The 14844-nt window shown below is 54.8% G+C and overlaps 1 protein-coding gene across 1 annotated transcript in view; it reads left to right on the forward strand.

The window, feature by feature from the left end:
- Window positions 1-385: 385 nt before the first annotated feature.
- The window catches only part of LOC129694876 (choline transporter-like protein 5), a gene marked incomplete at its 5' end in the record, with an annotated part of 50871 nt that continues 36412 nt past the window's right edge, over window positions 386-14844 (forward strand). Inside the window, 8 exon segments of the mRNA XM_055631633.1 lie at window positions 386-434; window positions 5759-5832; window positions 6338-6422; window positions 7117-7201; window positions 7808-7936; window positions 9643-9703; window positions 11274-11397; window positions 14654-14686. Coding sequence (XP_055487608.1) covers window positions 386-434; window positions 5759-5832; window positions 6338-6422; window positions 7117-7201; window positions 7808-7936; window positions 9643-9703; window positions 11274-11397; window positions 14654-14686 — 640 coding nt within the window.

Raw genomic sequence — 14844 nt, forward strand, 5'->3', positions numbered from 1 at the left:
GTTGAGGCCAGTTCATTGGCTATATTTAAGAGGGAGTTAGATGTGGCCCTTGTGGCTAAGGGGATTAGGGGGTGTGGAGAGAAGGCAGGTACGGGATACTGAGTTGGATGATCAGCCATGATCATATTGAATGGCGGTGCAGGCTCGAAGGGCCGAATGGCCTACTCCTGCACCTAATTTCTATGTTTCTATGTTTCTATGTCTCTGTACACTGCGGGCAGCTCGATTGTAATCATGTGCAGTCTTTCCGCTGACTGGATAGCATGCAACAAAAGGGAGGGGCACAGCTTTGATGGGCCGAATGGCCTGCTCCAGTGCTGTGAGATGCTGCCACTGTAGTCAATAGATGGAATGCATTGAAATTAATCTTTCCTCTCTCTTGCAGGAGAGCCCCGGAAATTTGACCCAACATTCAAGGGACCAATCCACAACAGGTGAGTCTCTTGGTCAACAGGTTTGATCCCGACTACGGGCGCTGCCTGTACGGACTTTGCACGTTCTCCCCGTGACCTGCGTGGGCTTTCCCCGAGATCTTCGGTTTACTCCAAAGACGTGCAGGTTTGTAGGTTAATTGGCTTTGTGTAAATGTAAATTGTCCCCAGTGTGTGTAGGATAGTGTTAGTGTGTGGGGATCGCTGGTCGGCATGGACTCGATGGGCCGAAGGGCCTGTTTCCACGCTGTATCTCTAAACTAAACTAAAGTCACTGTTGAAACCAGGATATAAAATGAATCTTCACCACCACAGCGATTGCAAAACTATTGGTCGGCCTCAGACGCTCTGAGCTCTGATTTCCTTCGGGGAAGGAAATCCTTTTATTTCCTTTTTTTTAAACTTTCAAAATATGTTTTCTCCATTGCAAAACTATAAATGCAGAATGTTGTAGTTAAACGTTTCATAACCGGTAACATATTACAGAGATAGGTTGAATAAGTTAGGTCTTTATTCTCTGGAGCACAGAAGGTTAAGGGGGGACTTGATAGAGGTCTTTAAAATGATGAGAGGGATAGACAGAGTTGATGTGGACAAGCTTTTCTCTTTGAGAATAGGGAAGATTCAAACAAGAGGACATGACTTCAGAATTAAGGGACAGAAGTTTAGGGGTAACATGAGGGGGAACTTCTTTACGCAGAGAGTGGTAGTGGTGTGGAATGAGCTTCCAGTGGAAGTGGTGGAGGCAGGTTCATTGGTATCATTTAAAAATAAATTGGATAGGCATATGGATGAGAAGGGAATGGAGGGTTATGGTATGAGTGCAGGCAGGTGGGACTAAGGGGAAAAAAATTTGTTCGGCACGGACTTGTAGGGCTGAGATGGCCTGTTTCCGTGCTGTAATTGTTATATGGTTATTTGTGTCGTAGAGACAAGAAACTGGGATCACTCAATGATTGAATGGTGGAGTAGACTTGATGGGCCGAATGGCCTCATTCTGCTCCTAGAACCCATGAACAGGTCCTTCAGCCCAACTTGCCCACACCGGCCAACATGCCCCAGCTACACTAGTCCCACCTGCCTGCGCTTGGTCCATATCCCTCCAGTCCTGTCCTATCCATGTTCCTGTCCAACTGTTTCTTAAACGTTGGGATAGTCCCAGCCTCAACTACCTCCTCTGGCAGCTCGTTCCATACACCCACCAACCTCTTCGTGGAAAAGTTACCCCTCAGATTCCTACTAAATCTTCCCTCCCTCACCTTAAACCTATGCCCTCTGGTTCTTGATTCCCCTACTGTGGGTAAAAGACTGTGTGTGTTTACCTTATCTATTCCCCTCTTCATTTATACACCTCTATAAGATCACACCTCAGCCACCTGCGCTCCAAGGAATAAAGTCCTAGCCTGCCCCAACATCTCCCTGTAGCTCAAACTACCTTCTCTCCAGAGACGCTGCCTGTCCCGCTGAGTTACTCCAGCATTCTGTGTCTATCTATACAGAGTTCTCCCCAAACTCCAAAGACGTGCAGGTTTGTAGGTGAATTGGCTTCTGTAAATTGTCCCTCGTGTGTAGGAGAGACACAGGAGGAGGCCATTCAGCCCATCGAGCCAGCACCGCCATTCAATGTGATCATGGCTGATCATCCCCAATCAGTACCCTGTTCCTGCCTTCTCCCCATATCCCCTGACTCCACTATCTTTAAGAGCCCTATCTAGCTCTCTCTTGAAAGCATCCAGAGAACTGGCCTCCACCGCCCTCTGAGGTAGAGAATTCCACAGACTCACAACTCTCTGTGAGAAAAAGTGTTTCCTCATCTCCGTTCTAAATGGCTTACCCCTTATTCTTAAACTGTGTGGCCCCTGGTTCTGGACTCCCCCAACATCGGGAACATGTTTCCTGCCTCTAGCGTGTCCAAACCCTTAATAATCGTGTTCCCTGTTCCTGCCTTCTCCCCATATCCCTTAACTCTGCTGCCCATAAGTGCTCTATCTAAGTGCTAGTGTGCGGGCATCGCTGGTCGGTGCGGACAAAGTTGTCCTGTTTCCACGCTGTATCTCTAAACCAAACTAAACTAAACTAAACCAAACCAAACGAGGCCAGCATACTCGCACACACACACACCTTAAGGAAACTCTCAGAAGGTGGACAAAAATGCTGGAGAAACTCAGCGGGTGAGGCAGCATCTATGGGGCGAAGGAGATAGGCGACGTTTCGGGTCGAGACCCTTCTTCAGAAACTCTCTGTGGTTTTCACACTTCAGTTCAAGAGTCATGAGTGTTTCATTGCCACGTGTGTCAAAAACAGAACAAAGACATCCTTACTTGTAGCAGCATTGCAGGGACTGTACATAGTGTACACACAGATAACACAATCAACCCAAGAACGTTCAATACATTAAACATAAAGGCCCAAAGTCCTTGGTACACTCAAGATAGTTTGTGCTTGTAGTTTTGTTAGTGTTGTGCAGTGTTGTTGGGAAGAAGCTGTTCTTCAACCTGGAGGTCACGGTTTTCAGGCTCCTGTACCTTCTTCCCCATGGTAGCAGTGAGATGGGAGAGTGGCCAGGGTGGTGTGGGTCTCTGATGATGCTGGCGGCCTTATTGAGGCAGCGCCTCCTGTAGATCCCTTCGATGGTGGGGGGGTCAGTTCTGTGATGGACCTTCGATGGTGGGGGGGTCAGTACTGTGATGTTAGTGACTGCGATTTAAAATACACTGTGGAATGTGGTCTACAAACTGGGAGACATGGATTATCCAACAGGCTGGATCACAAATGGTTAATGACGACAGCTCACAGTGTGACTGACTGTGGACAAAGTGCACGCACTGTTCACAGGACAAAGGATCGACCCAAACACATTCCTGCTCTCCCACTGATACATTTCACAATCCAGTCACACTACTGTCAAATGCTTCAACTCTCCATGGCACGCACACGCACACAGACAAACATGCACACAGACAAACATGCATACAGACAAACATGCATACAGACAAACATGCATACACACAGACAAACATGTATACACACAGACAAACATGTGTACACACACACATGCACATGCACACAGACAAACATGTATACACACAGACAAACATGTATACACACAGACAAACATGTATACACACATGCGCACACGCACACACACACGCACACACACACGCACACACACACACACACACCACACACACACACACACACACACACACACACACACACACACACACACACACACACAGACAAACATGCACACACACACAGACAAACATGCACACACACACAGACAAATGCACACAGACAAACATGTATACACACATGCGCACACACACACACACATACATGTGCACACACACACACACACTCACACACACACACACACGTCACCCATTCCTTCTCTCCACAGATGCTGCCTGACCCGCTGAGTTACTCCAGCTTTTAGTGGCTTTTCCCGATCCTGGCCTCTCTCCACTGGCTCCCTGTGCGGTCCCGAATAAATTTCAAGATCCTCCTTCATGTTTACAAAGCCCCTAACGGGCTTGCCCCCACCTACATGACAAGTCTGCTCACCCACCACACCGTCTCCAGGTCCCTTAGATCGGCCGGCTTGGGGTAACTGAATATCCCGCGGTCCAGGCATAAGCTCAGGGGCGACCGTGCCTTTGCGGTTGCAGCTCCTAGACTGTGGAACAACAGCATCCCTCTTCCCATCAGAACTGCCCCCTCCATCCACTCCTTTAAGTCGAGACTTAAAACTCATCTTTACTCTCAAGCCTTTCTTGACATCCTCTGAGTGAGGGCTACATGTATATAGTTTGTTTGTTTATACTACAGGTGCACAACCTTTTATCCGAAAGCCTTGGGACCAGACACTTGTCGGATTTCGGACATTTTCGGATTTCAGAATGGAAGATTTTTAGCGTAGATTAGGTAGGTAGCGCGGGCGGCTTGAAAAGTCTGGAGCAGCTGCCTCCTCCCCGGAGACCGGGAGAATCATTGCATAAATGTTAGTCAGTTAGTTTGGAGGGATTTTATGTGGTGGTGGTGTAGGGTGAAGGGGGAAACTTTAATTCTTAGTCCCCTACCTACCTGGTCGGCGACTCCCAACCTCGCGGAGCTGGGGGCTTCGTCCGGCCGCGGGCGGCGCCGGTTGAAGCTCCGACCCCGGCAACTCTACCCCTGGCTGCGAGGCGCTCCAAATCCAGCGCGGTCCGCGGCCCGCGGCCTGACGCCCCAGCTCCGCACCAGCGGGGTGCGGGCAATGCCTTACCGGGTCGCCGTGCGGCAAGCTCCGGAGCGCTGTGGCCGCCTTCTTCCAACATCGCGGAGCGTCGCTGGATTTGGAGCCGCGGAGCTGGGGGCTCCGTCCGGCCGCGGGCGGCGCCGGTCGGAGCTCCGACCCCGGCAACTCTACCCCTGGCTGCGCGGCTCCAAATCCAACGACGCTCCGCGATGTTGTGTGTCGGCGGCCACAGCGCTCCGGAGCTTGCCGCACGGCGACCGGTAAGGCATTGCCCGCACCCCGCTGGTGCGGAGCTGGGGCGTCCGGCCGCGGGCCGCGCTGGATTTGGAGCGCCTCGCAGCCAGGGGTAGAGTTGCCGGGGTCGGAGCTACAACCGGCGCCGCCCGCAGCCCCACCGGCCACAGCGCTGCGGAGCTTACTGCACAGCGACCCGGTAAGGCATTGACCGCTCCCCGCCTCTCCGACCAGGTAGGGGACTAAGAATTAAAGTTTACCCCTTCACCCCCCCTTCACATATAAGCCCTCCGAACTAACTGACTAACATTTAAGCAATGATTTACAGATGTTTAAGCGTCTCCCGGTCTCCAGGGAGGAGGCAGCCGCTACAGTAGTACAGACCTGGGTTGACCGTGGGTCGTTTTGGGTCAGGTTTGGCGCCAAACGCGAGCTTTGGTGCGCAGACGACATCTGGAAAAAATGGCCGGTTTTCGGAGCTTTTCGGTTTCTGGAACACCGGATAAAAGGTTGTGCACCTGTATTCTTATACAAATGTAAAGCACTTTGGCCAACGAGAGTTGTTTTTTAAATGTGCTATAGAAATAAATATGACTGGACTTGACTTCCTTCGGTTGAAAGCAACGTCTGCAGTTCCTCCAGCACATGTTGGTCACTGGCTTGGTCAGTCAGTTGGTCAGTGTGTGCAAGTTGGGCTGAAGGGCCTGTTTCATCCGGTGTGACCAGGAATGTCCGTGGTACCGATGAATGACTCTGATGTCTCCCCCTCCCCCCACCCTGACCCTGTCCTCTCCCCCTCCCCCACCCCCCACCCTGTCCACTGCCCCACCCCCACCCTGTTCTCTCCCCCCAGGCATTGTACGGATGTTCTCTGCTGTGTGCTGTTTGTCGTGGTCATTCTGGGATACATCGCACTGGGAGTGGTTGGTGAGTGGATGGGGGTGGGATGGGAGTGGGGGGTGGGGTTTTGGGGTGGGGGGGTGAGGGTGGGGTGGGGGGTCGGGGGGTCAGGGGATGGGGGGAGGGGGATGGGGGGGGGGTGGGGTTGGGGATGGGGTGGGGGGTGGGGTGGGGACGACCAGTGGGCAGTGCTGGACAGAACCTGTCAGCTCACAATGGGCCGGCACGGTGGCGCAGCGGGTAGAGCTGCTGCCTGACCCGGGTTCCATCCTGACTACATGTGCTGTCTGTACGGAGTTTGCACGTTCTCCCCGTGACCTGCGTGGGTTTTCTCCGGGTGCTTCGGTTTCCTCCCACACTCCAAAGACTTTGCAGGTTTGCAGGTTAATAGACTTGGTGTAAATGTAAATTGTCCCCAGTGTGTGTAGGATAGTGTTAGTGTGCGGGGATCGCTGGTCGGCACGGACTCGGTGGGCCGAAGGGCCTGTTTCCGCACTGTATCTGTAAACTAAACTAAACTCGTGTCCTGCAGCCTGGGTCCACGGTGACCCAAAGAAGGTGGTTTACCCGACCGACAGCAGAGGCCAGTTCTGTGGGCAGAAGGGCAGCATCAACGAGTGAGTATCTGTCAGCCCATCCAATCAATGTTATTCCCTTTATCCTGTATCTGTACACTGTGGACGGCTCGATTGTAATCATGTATTGTCTTTCCGCTGACTGGTTAGCACGCAACAAAAGCTTTTCTCTGGACCTCGGTACACGGGACAATAAACTCACTTGAACTTGAACTTGAACTTGAAAGTGAAGGCGCTACACAAATGCACAGCTTGCTACTCTCCCCACCTTTACTAATCATAAATACAGCAATCTCCGCTTTAAATATATCCACTGACTTGGAAATATCCCACAGATTCACCACCCTCTGGCTAAAGAAATTCCTCCTCATCTCCTTCCTAAAGGAACGTCCTTTAATTCTGAGGCTGTGCCCTCTGGTCCTAAACTTTCCCACTAGTGGAAACATCCTCTCCACATCCACTCTATCTGGGCCATTCACTATTCGGTGAAGTTTCAATGAGTTGCCCCTCCCCTCGGTCTTCTAAACTCCAGCGAGTACAGGCCCAGTGCTGACAAACGCTCATCATGGGTTAACCCACTCATTCCTCGAATCACTCGTAATGCTCTCCCCCTCTCCCCCCCCCCTCTCTCCCCTCTCCCCTCTCCCCCCCTCTCCTCTCCTCCCTCCTCTCTCTTCTCTCCCCCTCTCTCCCCTCTCTCCCTCATCTCTCCCCTCTCCCCTCTCTCTCCCCACAGGAACAAGACCATTTTATTCTACTTCAATATTCTGAAATGTGCCAGTCCCGTGGTGTTGACCACACTGCAGTGCCCCACCAAGCAGGTAAGACCCCCTCAGTAACCCCCTCCCCTCCCCGCCTCCCCTCCCTCTCCCTCCCCCTCTCTCCCCTCCCCTACATATAAGATTATTAAGGGTTTGGACACGCTAGAGGCAGGAAACATGTTCCCGATGTTGGGGGAGTCCAGAACCAGGGGCCACAGTTTAAGAATAAGGGGTAAGCCATTTAGAACGGAGACGAGGAAACACTTTTTCTCACAGAGAGTGGTGAGTCTGTGGAATTCTCTGCCTCAGAGGGCGAAGGAGGCCGGTTCTCTGGATGCTTTCAAGAAAGAGCTAGATAGGGCTCTTAAAGATAGCGGAGTCAGGGGATATGAGGAGAAGGCAGGAACGGGGGGTACTGATTGTGGATGATCAGCCATGATCACATTGAATGGAAGTGCTGGCTCGAAGGGCCGAATGGCCTACTCCTGCACCTGTTGTCTATTGTCTATTGTCTATAGCCCCAGGGTGGGGGGATTCTCTGCCCCAGGGTGGGGGACTCTGTGCCCCAGGGTGGGGGGTCTCTGTGCCCCAGGGTGGGGGGATTCTGCCCCAGGGTGGGGGGATTCTGTGCCAGTCTGACCCCTCTCTGTGGTCTTGTGCCCACAGCTCTGTGTGACGAAATGCCCGAACCGTTTTGCCTCGTACATGGATGCCACGACTCCGTTCCGGGTGAACAAACCGTACTGGGAATATTACCGGCAGTTTTGCCAGCCGGGCTTCAACAACCCGCGGAAGGTGAGTACCGACAACAACAGGCCACTCGGCCCCTCTGCTCCCTGCTGGCCCCTCCCCACTCCACATTCACCCTCTCCACTTCACCTCCCCCTGCCAGAGTCACACGGATCGGAAACAGGCCCTTCGGCCCAACTTACCCATGCTAACCCACGAGGTTCAGCATGTCCCCAACAACTCTCACCAACTTCTACAGATGCACCACAGAGAGCATTTTATCGGGATACATCCCAGCACGGGTTGGGAACAGCTCCGTCCAAGACCCGCAAGAAATCACAGAGAGTTGTGGACGCAGCCCAGACCATCACACAAACCAACCTCCCTTCCATCGCCTCCATCTACACCTCACGCTGCCACGGCAAGGCCAGCAGCATCATCAAGGACCAGTCTCACCCCCGGTCACTCCCTCTTCTCCCCTCTCCCATCGGGCAAGAGGTACAGAAGTGTGAAAACCAACACACACACACACACACACACGCACACACACACACACACACACACACACACACACACACACACACACACACACACACTCACACACACACACCCACACACACCCCCCCCCACACACACACCCACACACACACCCACACACACACACCCACACACACCCACACTCACACACACACACACACACACACACACACACACCACACACACACACGCACACACACACACACACACACACACACACACACACACACACACACACACACACACACACACACACACACACACACACACACACACACACGTCTTTGGCGTGTGGGTGGGAATCCGAAGATCTCGGTGAAAACCCACGCAGTCACAGGGAGAACGTGCAAACTCCTCACAGACAGCACCGTAGTCAGGATGGAACCTGGGTCCTTAATCAGCCATATCTTGCACTCAACGTTATTCCCTTTATCATGTATCTGTACACTGTGGACGGCTCGATTGTAATCATGTATTGTCTTTCCGCTGACTGGTTAGCACGCAACACAAGCTTTTCACTGTACCTCAGTACACGGGACAGTAGACTAGACTGGACTGGACTTTCAAGGACCCAAGCAATCGTTCCAGGTGCGACAGAGGTTTACCTGCATCTCTTCCAACCTCATCTATTGCGTCCGCTACTCTAGATGTCAGCAGATCTATATCGGTGAGACCAAGCGGAGGTTGGGCGATCGTTTCGCCGAACACCTCCGCTCGGTCCGCAATAACCAAGCTGACCTCCCGGTGGCTCAGCACTTCAACTCCCCCTCCCACTCCGCCTCCGACCTCTCTGTCCTGGGTCTCCTCCATGGCCACAGCGAGCAGCACCGGAAATTGGAGGAACAGCACCTCATATTCCGTTTGGGGAGTCTGCATCCCGGGGGCATGAACATCGAATTCTCCCAATTTTGTTAGTCCTTGCTGTCTCCTCCCCTTCCTCAGCTCCCTTGCTGTCTCCTCCCACCCTCCAGCCTTCTGGCTACTCCTCCTTTTCCCTTTCTTGTCCCCACCTACCCCCACCCCCGATCAGTCTGAAGAAGGGTTTCGGCCCGAAACGTTGCCTATTTCCTTCGCTCCATAGATGCTGCTGCACCCACTGAGTTTCTCCAGCTTTTCTGTGTAACCTTCGATTCTCCAGCATCTGCAGTTCCCTCTTAAACACTGGACTGGACTGGACTGAGCGAGGTTTAAACGGAGTGTCCCGCTAATCACTTGTCTCCTCTCTCCTCTCCTAGCCGGTTTCTCAGGTGATGCGGGACGAGGATTGTCCATCCATGATCATTCCCAGCCGCCCTTGTACGTACAAACCTTCTCTTTATGTCAAGTTGGGAAAAAGGGATCTGGGGGTCCTTGTTCATCAGTCTATGACAGTAAGAGATGCTATGAGAATGCAGGGTGACTTGGACAGGTTGGGGGAGTGGGCAGATGCATGGCAGATGCAGTTTAATGCGGATAAATGTGAGGTTATCCACTTTGGTGGCAAAAACAGGAAGTCAGATTACTAACTAAATGGCATCAAGTTGGGGAAAGGGGAAGTACAACGTGATCTGGGGGTCCTTGTTCATCAGTCTATGAAAGTAAGCATGCAGGTACAGCAGGCAGTGAAGAAAGCAAATGGCATGTTGGCCTTGATAACAAGAGGAGTTGAGTATAGGAGCAAAGGGGTCCTTCTGCAGTTGTACAGAGCCCTAGTGAGACCACACCTGGAGTATTGTGAGCAGTTTTGGTCTCCTAATTTGAGGAAGGACATTCTTGCTATTGAGGGAGCCCAGCGTAGGTTTACAAGGTTAATTCCCGGGATGGCGGGACTGTCATATGCTGAGAGAATGGAGCAGCTGGGCTTGTACACTCTGGAGTTTAGAAGGTTGAGAGGATATCTTATTGAAACATATAAGATTGTTAAGGGCTTGGACACGCTAGAGGCAGGAAACATGTTCCCGATGTTGGGGAAGTCCAGAACCAGGGGCCACAGTTTAAGAATAAGGAGTAACCCATTTAGAACGGAGACGAGGAAACACTTTTTCTCACAGAGAGTTGTGAGTCTGTGGAATTCTCTGCCTCAGAGGGCGGTGGAGGCCGGTTCTCTGGATACTTTCAAGAGGGAGCTAGATAGGGCTCTTAATGATAGCGGAGTCAGGGGATATGGGGAGAAGGCAGGAACGGGGTACTGATTGGGGATGATCAGCCATGATCACATTGAATGGCGGTGCTGGCTCGAAGGGCCGAATGGCCTACTCCTGCAGGTCAGGTATCAGAGGTCAACGTTTCTGGATAGAGTGGATGTGGAGAGGATGTTTCCACTAGTGGGAGAGTCTAGGACCAGAGGGCACAGCCTCAGAATTAAAGGACGTTCCTTTAGGAAGGAGATGAGGAGGAATTTCTTTAGTCAGAGGGCGGTGAATCTGTGGAATTCATTGCCACAGACGGCTGTGGAGGCCACAAGTCAGTGGATATATTTAAGGCAGAGATAGATAGATTGTTGATTAGTGCGGGTGTCAGGGGCTACGGGAAGAAGGCAGGAGAATGGGGTTAGGAGGGAGAGATAGATCAGCCATGGTTGAGTAGACTGGATGGGCCGAATGGCCTAATTCTGCTCCTATCAGGAACGTGAATTGTTGGAGTTATGGAGGGGTTGACTTTAAAAAGACATTTGGACAGATATATGGATAGGGAGGGTTGAGAGGTGTACAGGCCAAACGCAGGCTAGCATGAACAGGCCACTCGGTCCCTCTGCTCCCTGCTGTCCCCTCCCACCCCACATGGGCCACCTTGGTCGGCACGGAGAGGGTGGGACGGTTTCCCTGCTGTTCAACTCCGTGACCCCTCCCTCTCCCTCTCCCTCTCTCCCCCCCCTTGCCTTTCCCAGTTCTCCGGAGATGCTTCCCGGACTTCACCACCAGAAACGGGATCCTGACGGTGGGAAACAAGACCACGTTCCGGGATGGCCACGGGAAAGTCCGGAACGTCACCATTCTCAGAGATGCAGCAAAGTAAGTGACTGGGGAGAGGGGGGGGGGGGCAAGGATGGATGGGGGGGGGGGGGGAAGGATGGGGGGGGGGGGAAAGGATGGAGGGGGGCAAGGATGGAGGGGGGGGGCAAGGATGGAGGGGGGCGGCAAGGGTGGAGGGGGGGGCAAGGGTGGAGGGGGGGGCAAGGGAGGAGGGGGGGGGCAAGGGAGGAGGGGGGGGCAAGGATGGAGGGGGGGGCAAGGGTGGAGGGGGTGGAGGGGGGGGGGGGGCAAGGGTGGAGGGGGGGGCAAGGGAGGAGGGGGGGGGCAAGGGTGGAGGGGGGGCAAGGGTGGAGGGGGGGGGCAAGGGAGGAGGGGGGGGCAAGGGAGGAGGGGGGGGGGGCAAGGATGGAGGGGGGGCAAGGGTGGAGGGGGGGCAAGGGTGGAGGGGGGGCAAGGGTGGAGGGGGGACAAGGGAGGAGGGGGGGGCAAGGGTGGAGGGGGGGGCAAGGGAGGAGGGGGGGGGCAGGGGGGGAGGGGGGGGGCAAGGGTGGAGGGGGGGGCAAGGGTGGAGGGGGGGGCAAGGGTGGAGGGGGGGGGCAAGGGTGGAGGGGGGGGGAAGGGTGGAGGGGGGGGGGGTGGAGGGGGGGGCAAGGATGGAGGGGGGGCAAGGATGGAGGGGGGGCAAGGGTGGAGGGGGGGGGGCAAGGGTGGAGGGGGGGGCAAGGGTGGAGGGGGGGGGGGGGGAGGGGGGGGGGGCAATGGGTGGAGGGGGGGGCAAGGGTGGAGGGGGGGGCAAGGGTGGAGGGGGGGGGGGGGGGGGGGGGGGGGGGGGGGAGGGGGGGGGGAGGGGGGGGGAGGGGGAGGGGGGGGGGGGGGAGGGGGGGGGAGGGTGGAGGGGGGGGCAAGGGTGGAGGGGGGGCAAGGGTGGAGGGGGGGGGCAAGGGTGGAGGGGGGGGCAAGGGTGGAGGGGGGGGGGTGGAGGGTGGAGGGGGGGGGGGGGGGGGGGGGGAGGGTGGGGGGGGGGGGGGTGGGGGGGGGGGGGGGGGGGGGGGGGGGGGGGGGGGAGGGTGGAGGGGGGGGGGGGGGTGGAGGGGGGGGGGGGGGGGGGGGGGGGGAGGGGGGGGGGGGGGGGGGAGGGGGGGGGGGGGGGGTGGAGGGGGGGGGGGCAAGGATGGAGGGGGGGCAAGGGTGGAGGGGGGGGCAAGGATGGAGGGGGGGGAGGGTGGGAGGGGGGGGGGGGGGGACGGGGAGGGGAGGGGGGGGATGGAGGGGGGGGGGGGAGGGGGGGGGGGGGGGAGGGGGGGGGAGGGGGGGGGGAGGGTGGGAGGGGGGGGCAAGGGTGGAGGGGGGGGGGGGGCAAGGGTGGAGGGGGGGGAGGGTGGAGGGGGGGGGGGCAAGGATGAAGCTGCTCGAGGGGCCACTTGTTGCCGGGGCCGGTCACATTTAACTGTCCTTTGGGGGGTCAATGTTTGAGGAGTGACCGTGTCAGCCCAGTCCAGTCTAGTTTATTGTCCCGTGTACCAGGGCTACAGTGAAAAGCTTTTGTTGCGCTAACCAGTCAGCGGGCTGGAGCAGGATTCCCAAAAACACAATCTGCAAATCGAATCGGTGGTGAAGAAAGCAAACGCAATGTGGACATATGTTTCACGAGGGCTTGTATACAAAAGGTGTAACCCGACCTCAGCAGCAAACCACCACCCAGACCCACCCTGGGCATCACGGTGGTGCAGCGGGTAGAGCTGCTGCCTCACGGCGCCAGAGACCCGGGTTCAATCCTGACTACGGGCGCTGTCTGTACGGAGTTTGCACGTTCTCCCCGTGACCTGCGTGGGTTTTCTCCGGGCGCTCCGGTTTCCTCCCGCACTCCAAAGACGTGCAGGTTTGTAGGTTAATTGTCTTGGTGTAAATGTAAATTGTCCCCAGTGTGTGTAGGATAGTGTTAGTGTGCGGGGATCGCTGGTCGGCACGGACTCGATGGGCCGAAGGGCCTGTTTCCGCGCTGTATCTGTAAACTAAACTAAAAAAATAAAGTCCGATCAAGGATAGTCCGAGGGTCACCAATGAGGTGGATGGGAGGTCAGGACCGCTCTCTAGTTGGTGAGAGGACGGTTCAGTTGCCTGATAACAGCCGGGAAGAAACTGTCCCTGAATCTGGAGGTGTGCGTTGGTTTTCACACTTCTGTACCTCTTGCCCGATGGGAGAGGGGAGAAGAGGGAGTGACCGAGGTGAGACTGGTCCTTGATGATGCTGCTGGCCTTGCCGAGGCAGCGTGAGGTGTAGATGTAACTCAGCTGGTCAGGCAGCATCTGTGGAGAACATGGATAGGTGACGTTTCACAGAGTGCTGGAGTAACTCAGCGGGTCAGGCAGCATTGTGGAGAACATGGATAGGTGACGTTTCACAGAGTGCTGGAGTAACTCAGCACAGGCAGCATCTGGAGAACATGGATAGGTGACGTTTCACAGAGTGCGGGAGTAACTCAGAGGGTCAGGCAGCATCTGTGGAGAACATGAGTAGGAGATGTTTCACAGAGTGCTGGAGTAAACTCAGTGGGTCAGGCAGCATCTATGGAGCTAAGGAAATAGGTAACGTTTCGGGTCGAAACCCTTCCGGGTTTCGGCCCGAAACGTTGCCTATTTCCAGAAGGGTTTCGGCCCGAAACGTTGCCTATTTCCTTCGCTCCATAGATGTTGCTGCACCATAACTCAGTGGGTCAGGCAGCATCTGTGGAGAGAAGGAATAGGTGACGTTTCACAGAGGTGGAGACCCTTCTTCAGACTGCAGTTCCTTCCTATCTATCCATGGATTTGTAACTTTGTCGATGCCCTTTATATAGCGACCCTTTGCATACCTTGGACATGTTACAATAAAGTACGGTTTTACACAAAATGCTGGAGAAACTGAGCGGGTGAGGCAGCATCTGTGGAGAGAAGGAATAGGTGACGTTTCAGGTCAAGTCTGAAGAAGGGTCTCGATCCGAAACATCACCCATTCCTTCTCTCCACAGACGCTGCCTGTCCCGCTGAGTTACTCCAGCATTTTGTGTCTACCTTCAGTGTAAACCGGCATCTGCCAATAACAAATGACATTTGATTAGTTTAATGACCTGCCTGCAGCTGTCGACTGATCTATAATGCCTGGATCAATGGTCTTGTTGCCTGGTCACTGCGTGTGTGAGCCTGGTGCTGCCGAGACCACTGTTCACCAGTGGGTCAGGGTGAATCGATATCCTGTATTTAACTTTGCCCTGGCTGGTTTAATTTTTAATATAGAGTGTTTATTTTGACTTCACAGCAAGGCGAACACTATCCGTCACGGATACAAGAGGTGCTGGCATCATTCTCCCTGTGTTTGGCATGAGCTGATGACTGACAAACCTGCATGAGCTGCTGCCTATGTTAGCCCGTGTAACACGCGTGTGTCAGTGAACGATGGCGTGTGTGGGCGCAGCGTGTCCAGAACATACAACACAGTACATACAACAT

Source organism: Leucoraja erinacea, unplaced genomic scaffold (assembly GCF_028641065.1).
Source record: "Leucoraja erinacea ecotype New England unplaced genomic scaffold, Leri_hhj_1 Leri_837S, whole genome shotgun sequence".
Classification (NCBI taxonomy): domain Eukaryota; kingdom Metazoa; phylum Chordata; class Chondrichthyes; order Rajiformes; family Rajidae; genus Leucoraja; species Leucoraja erinaceus.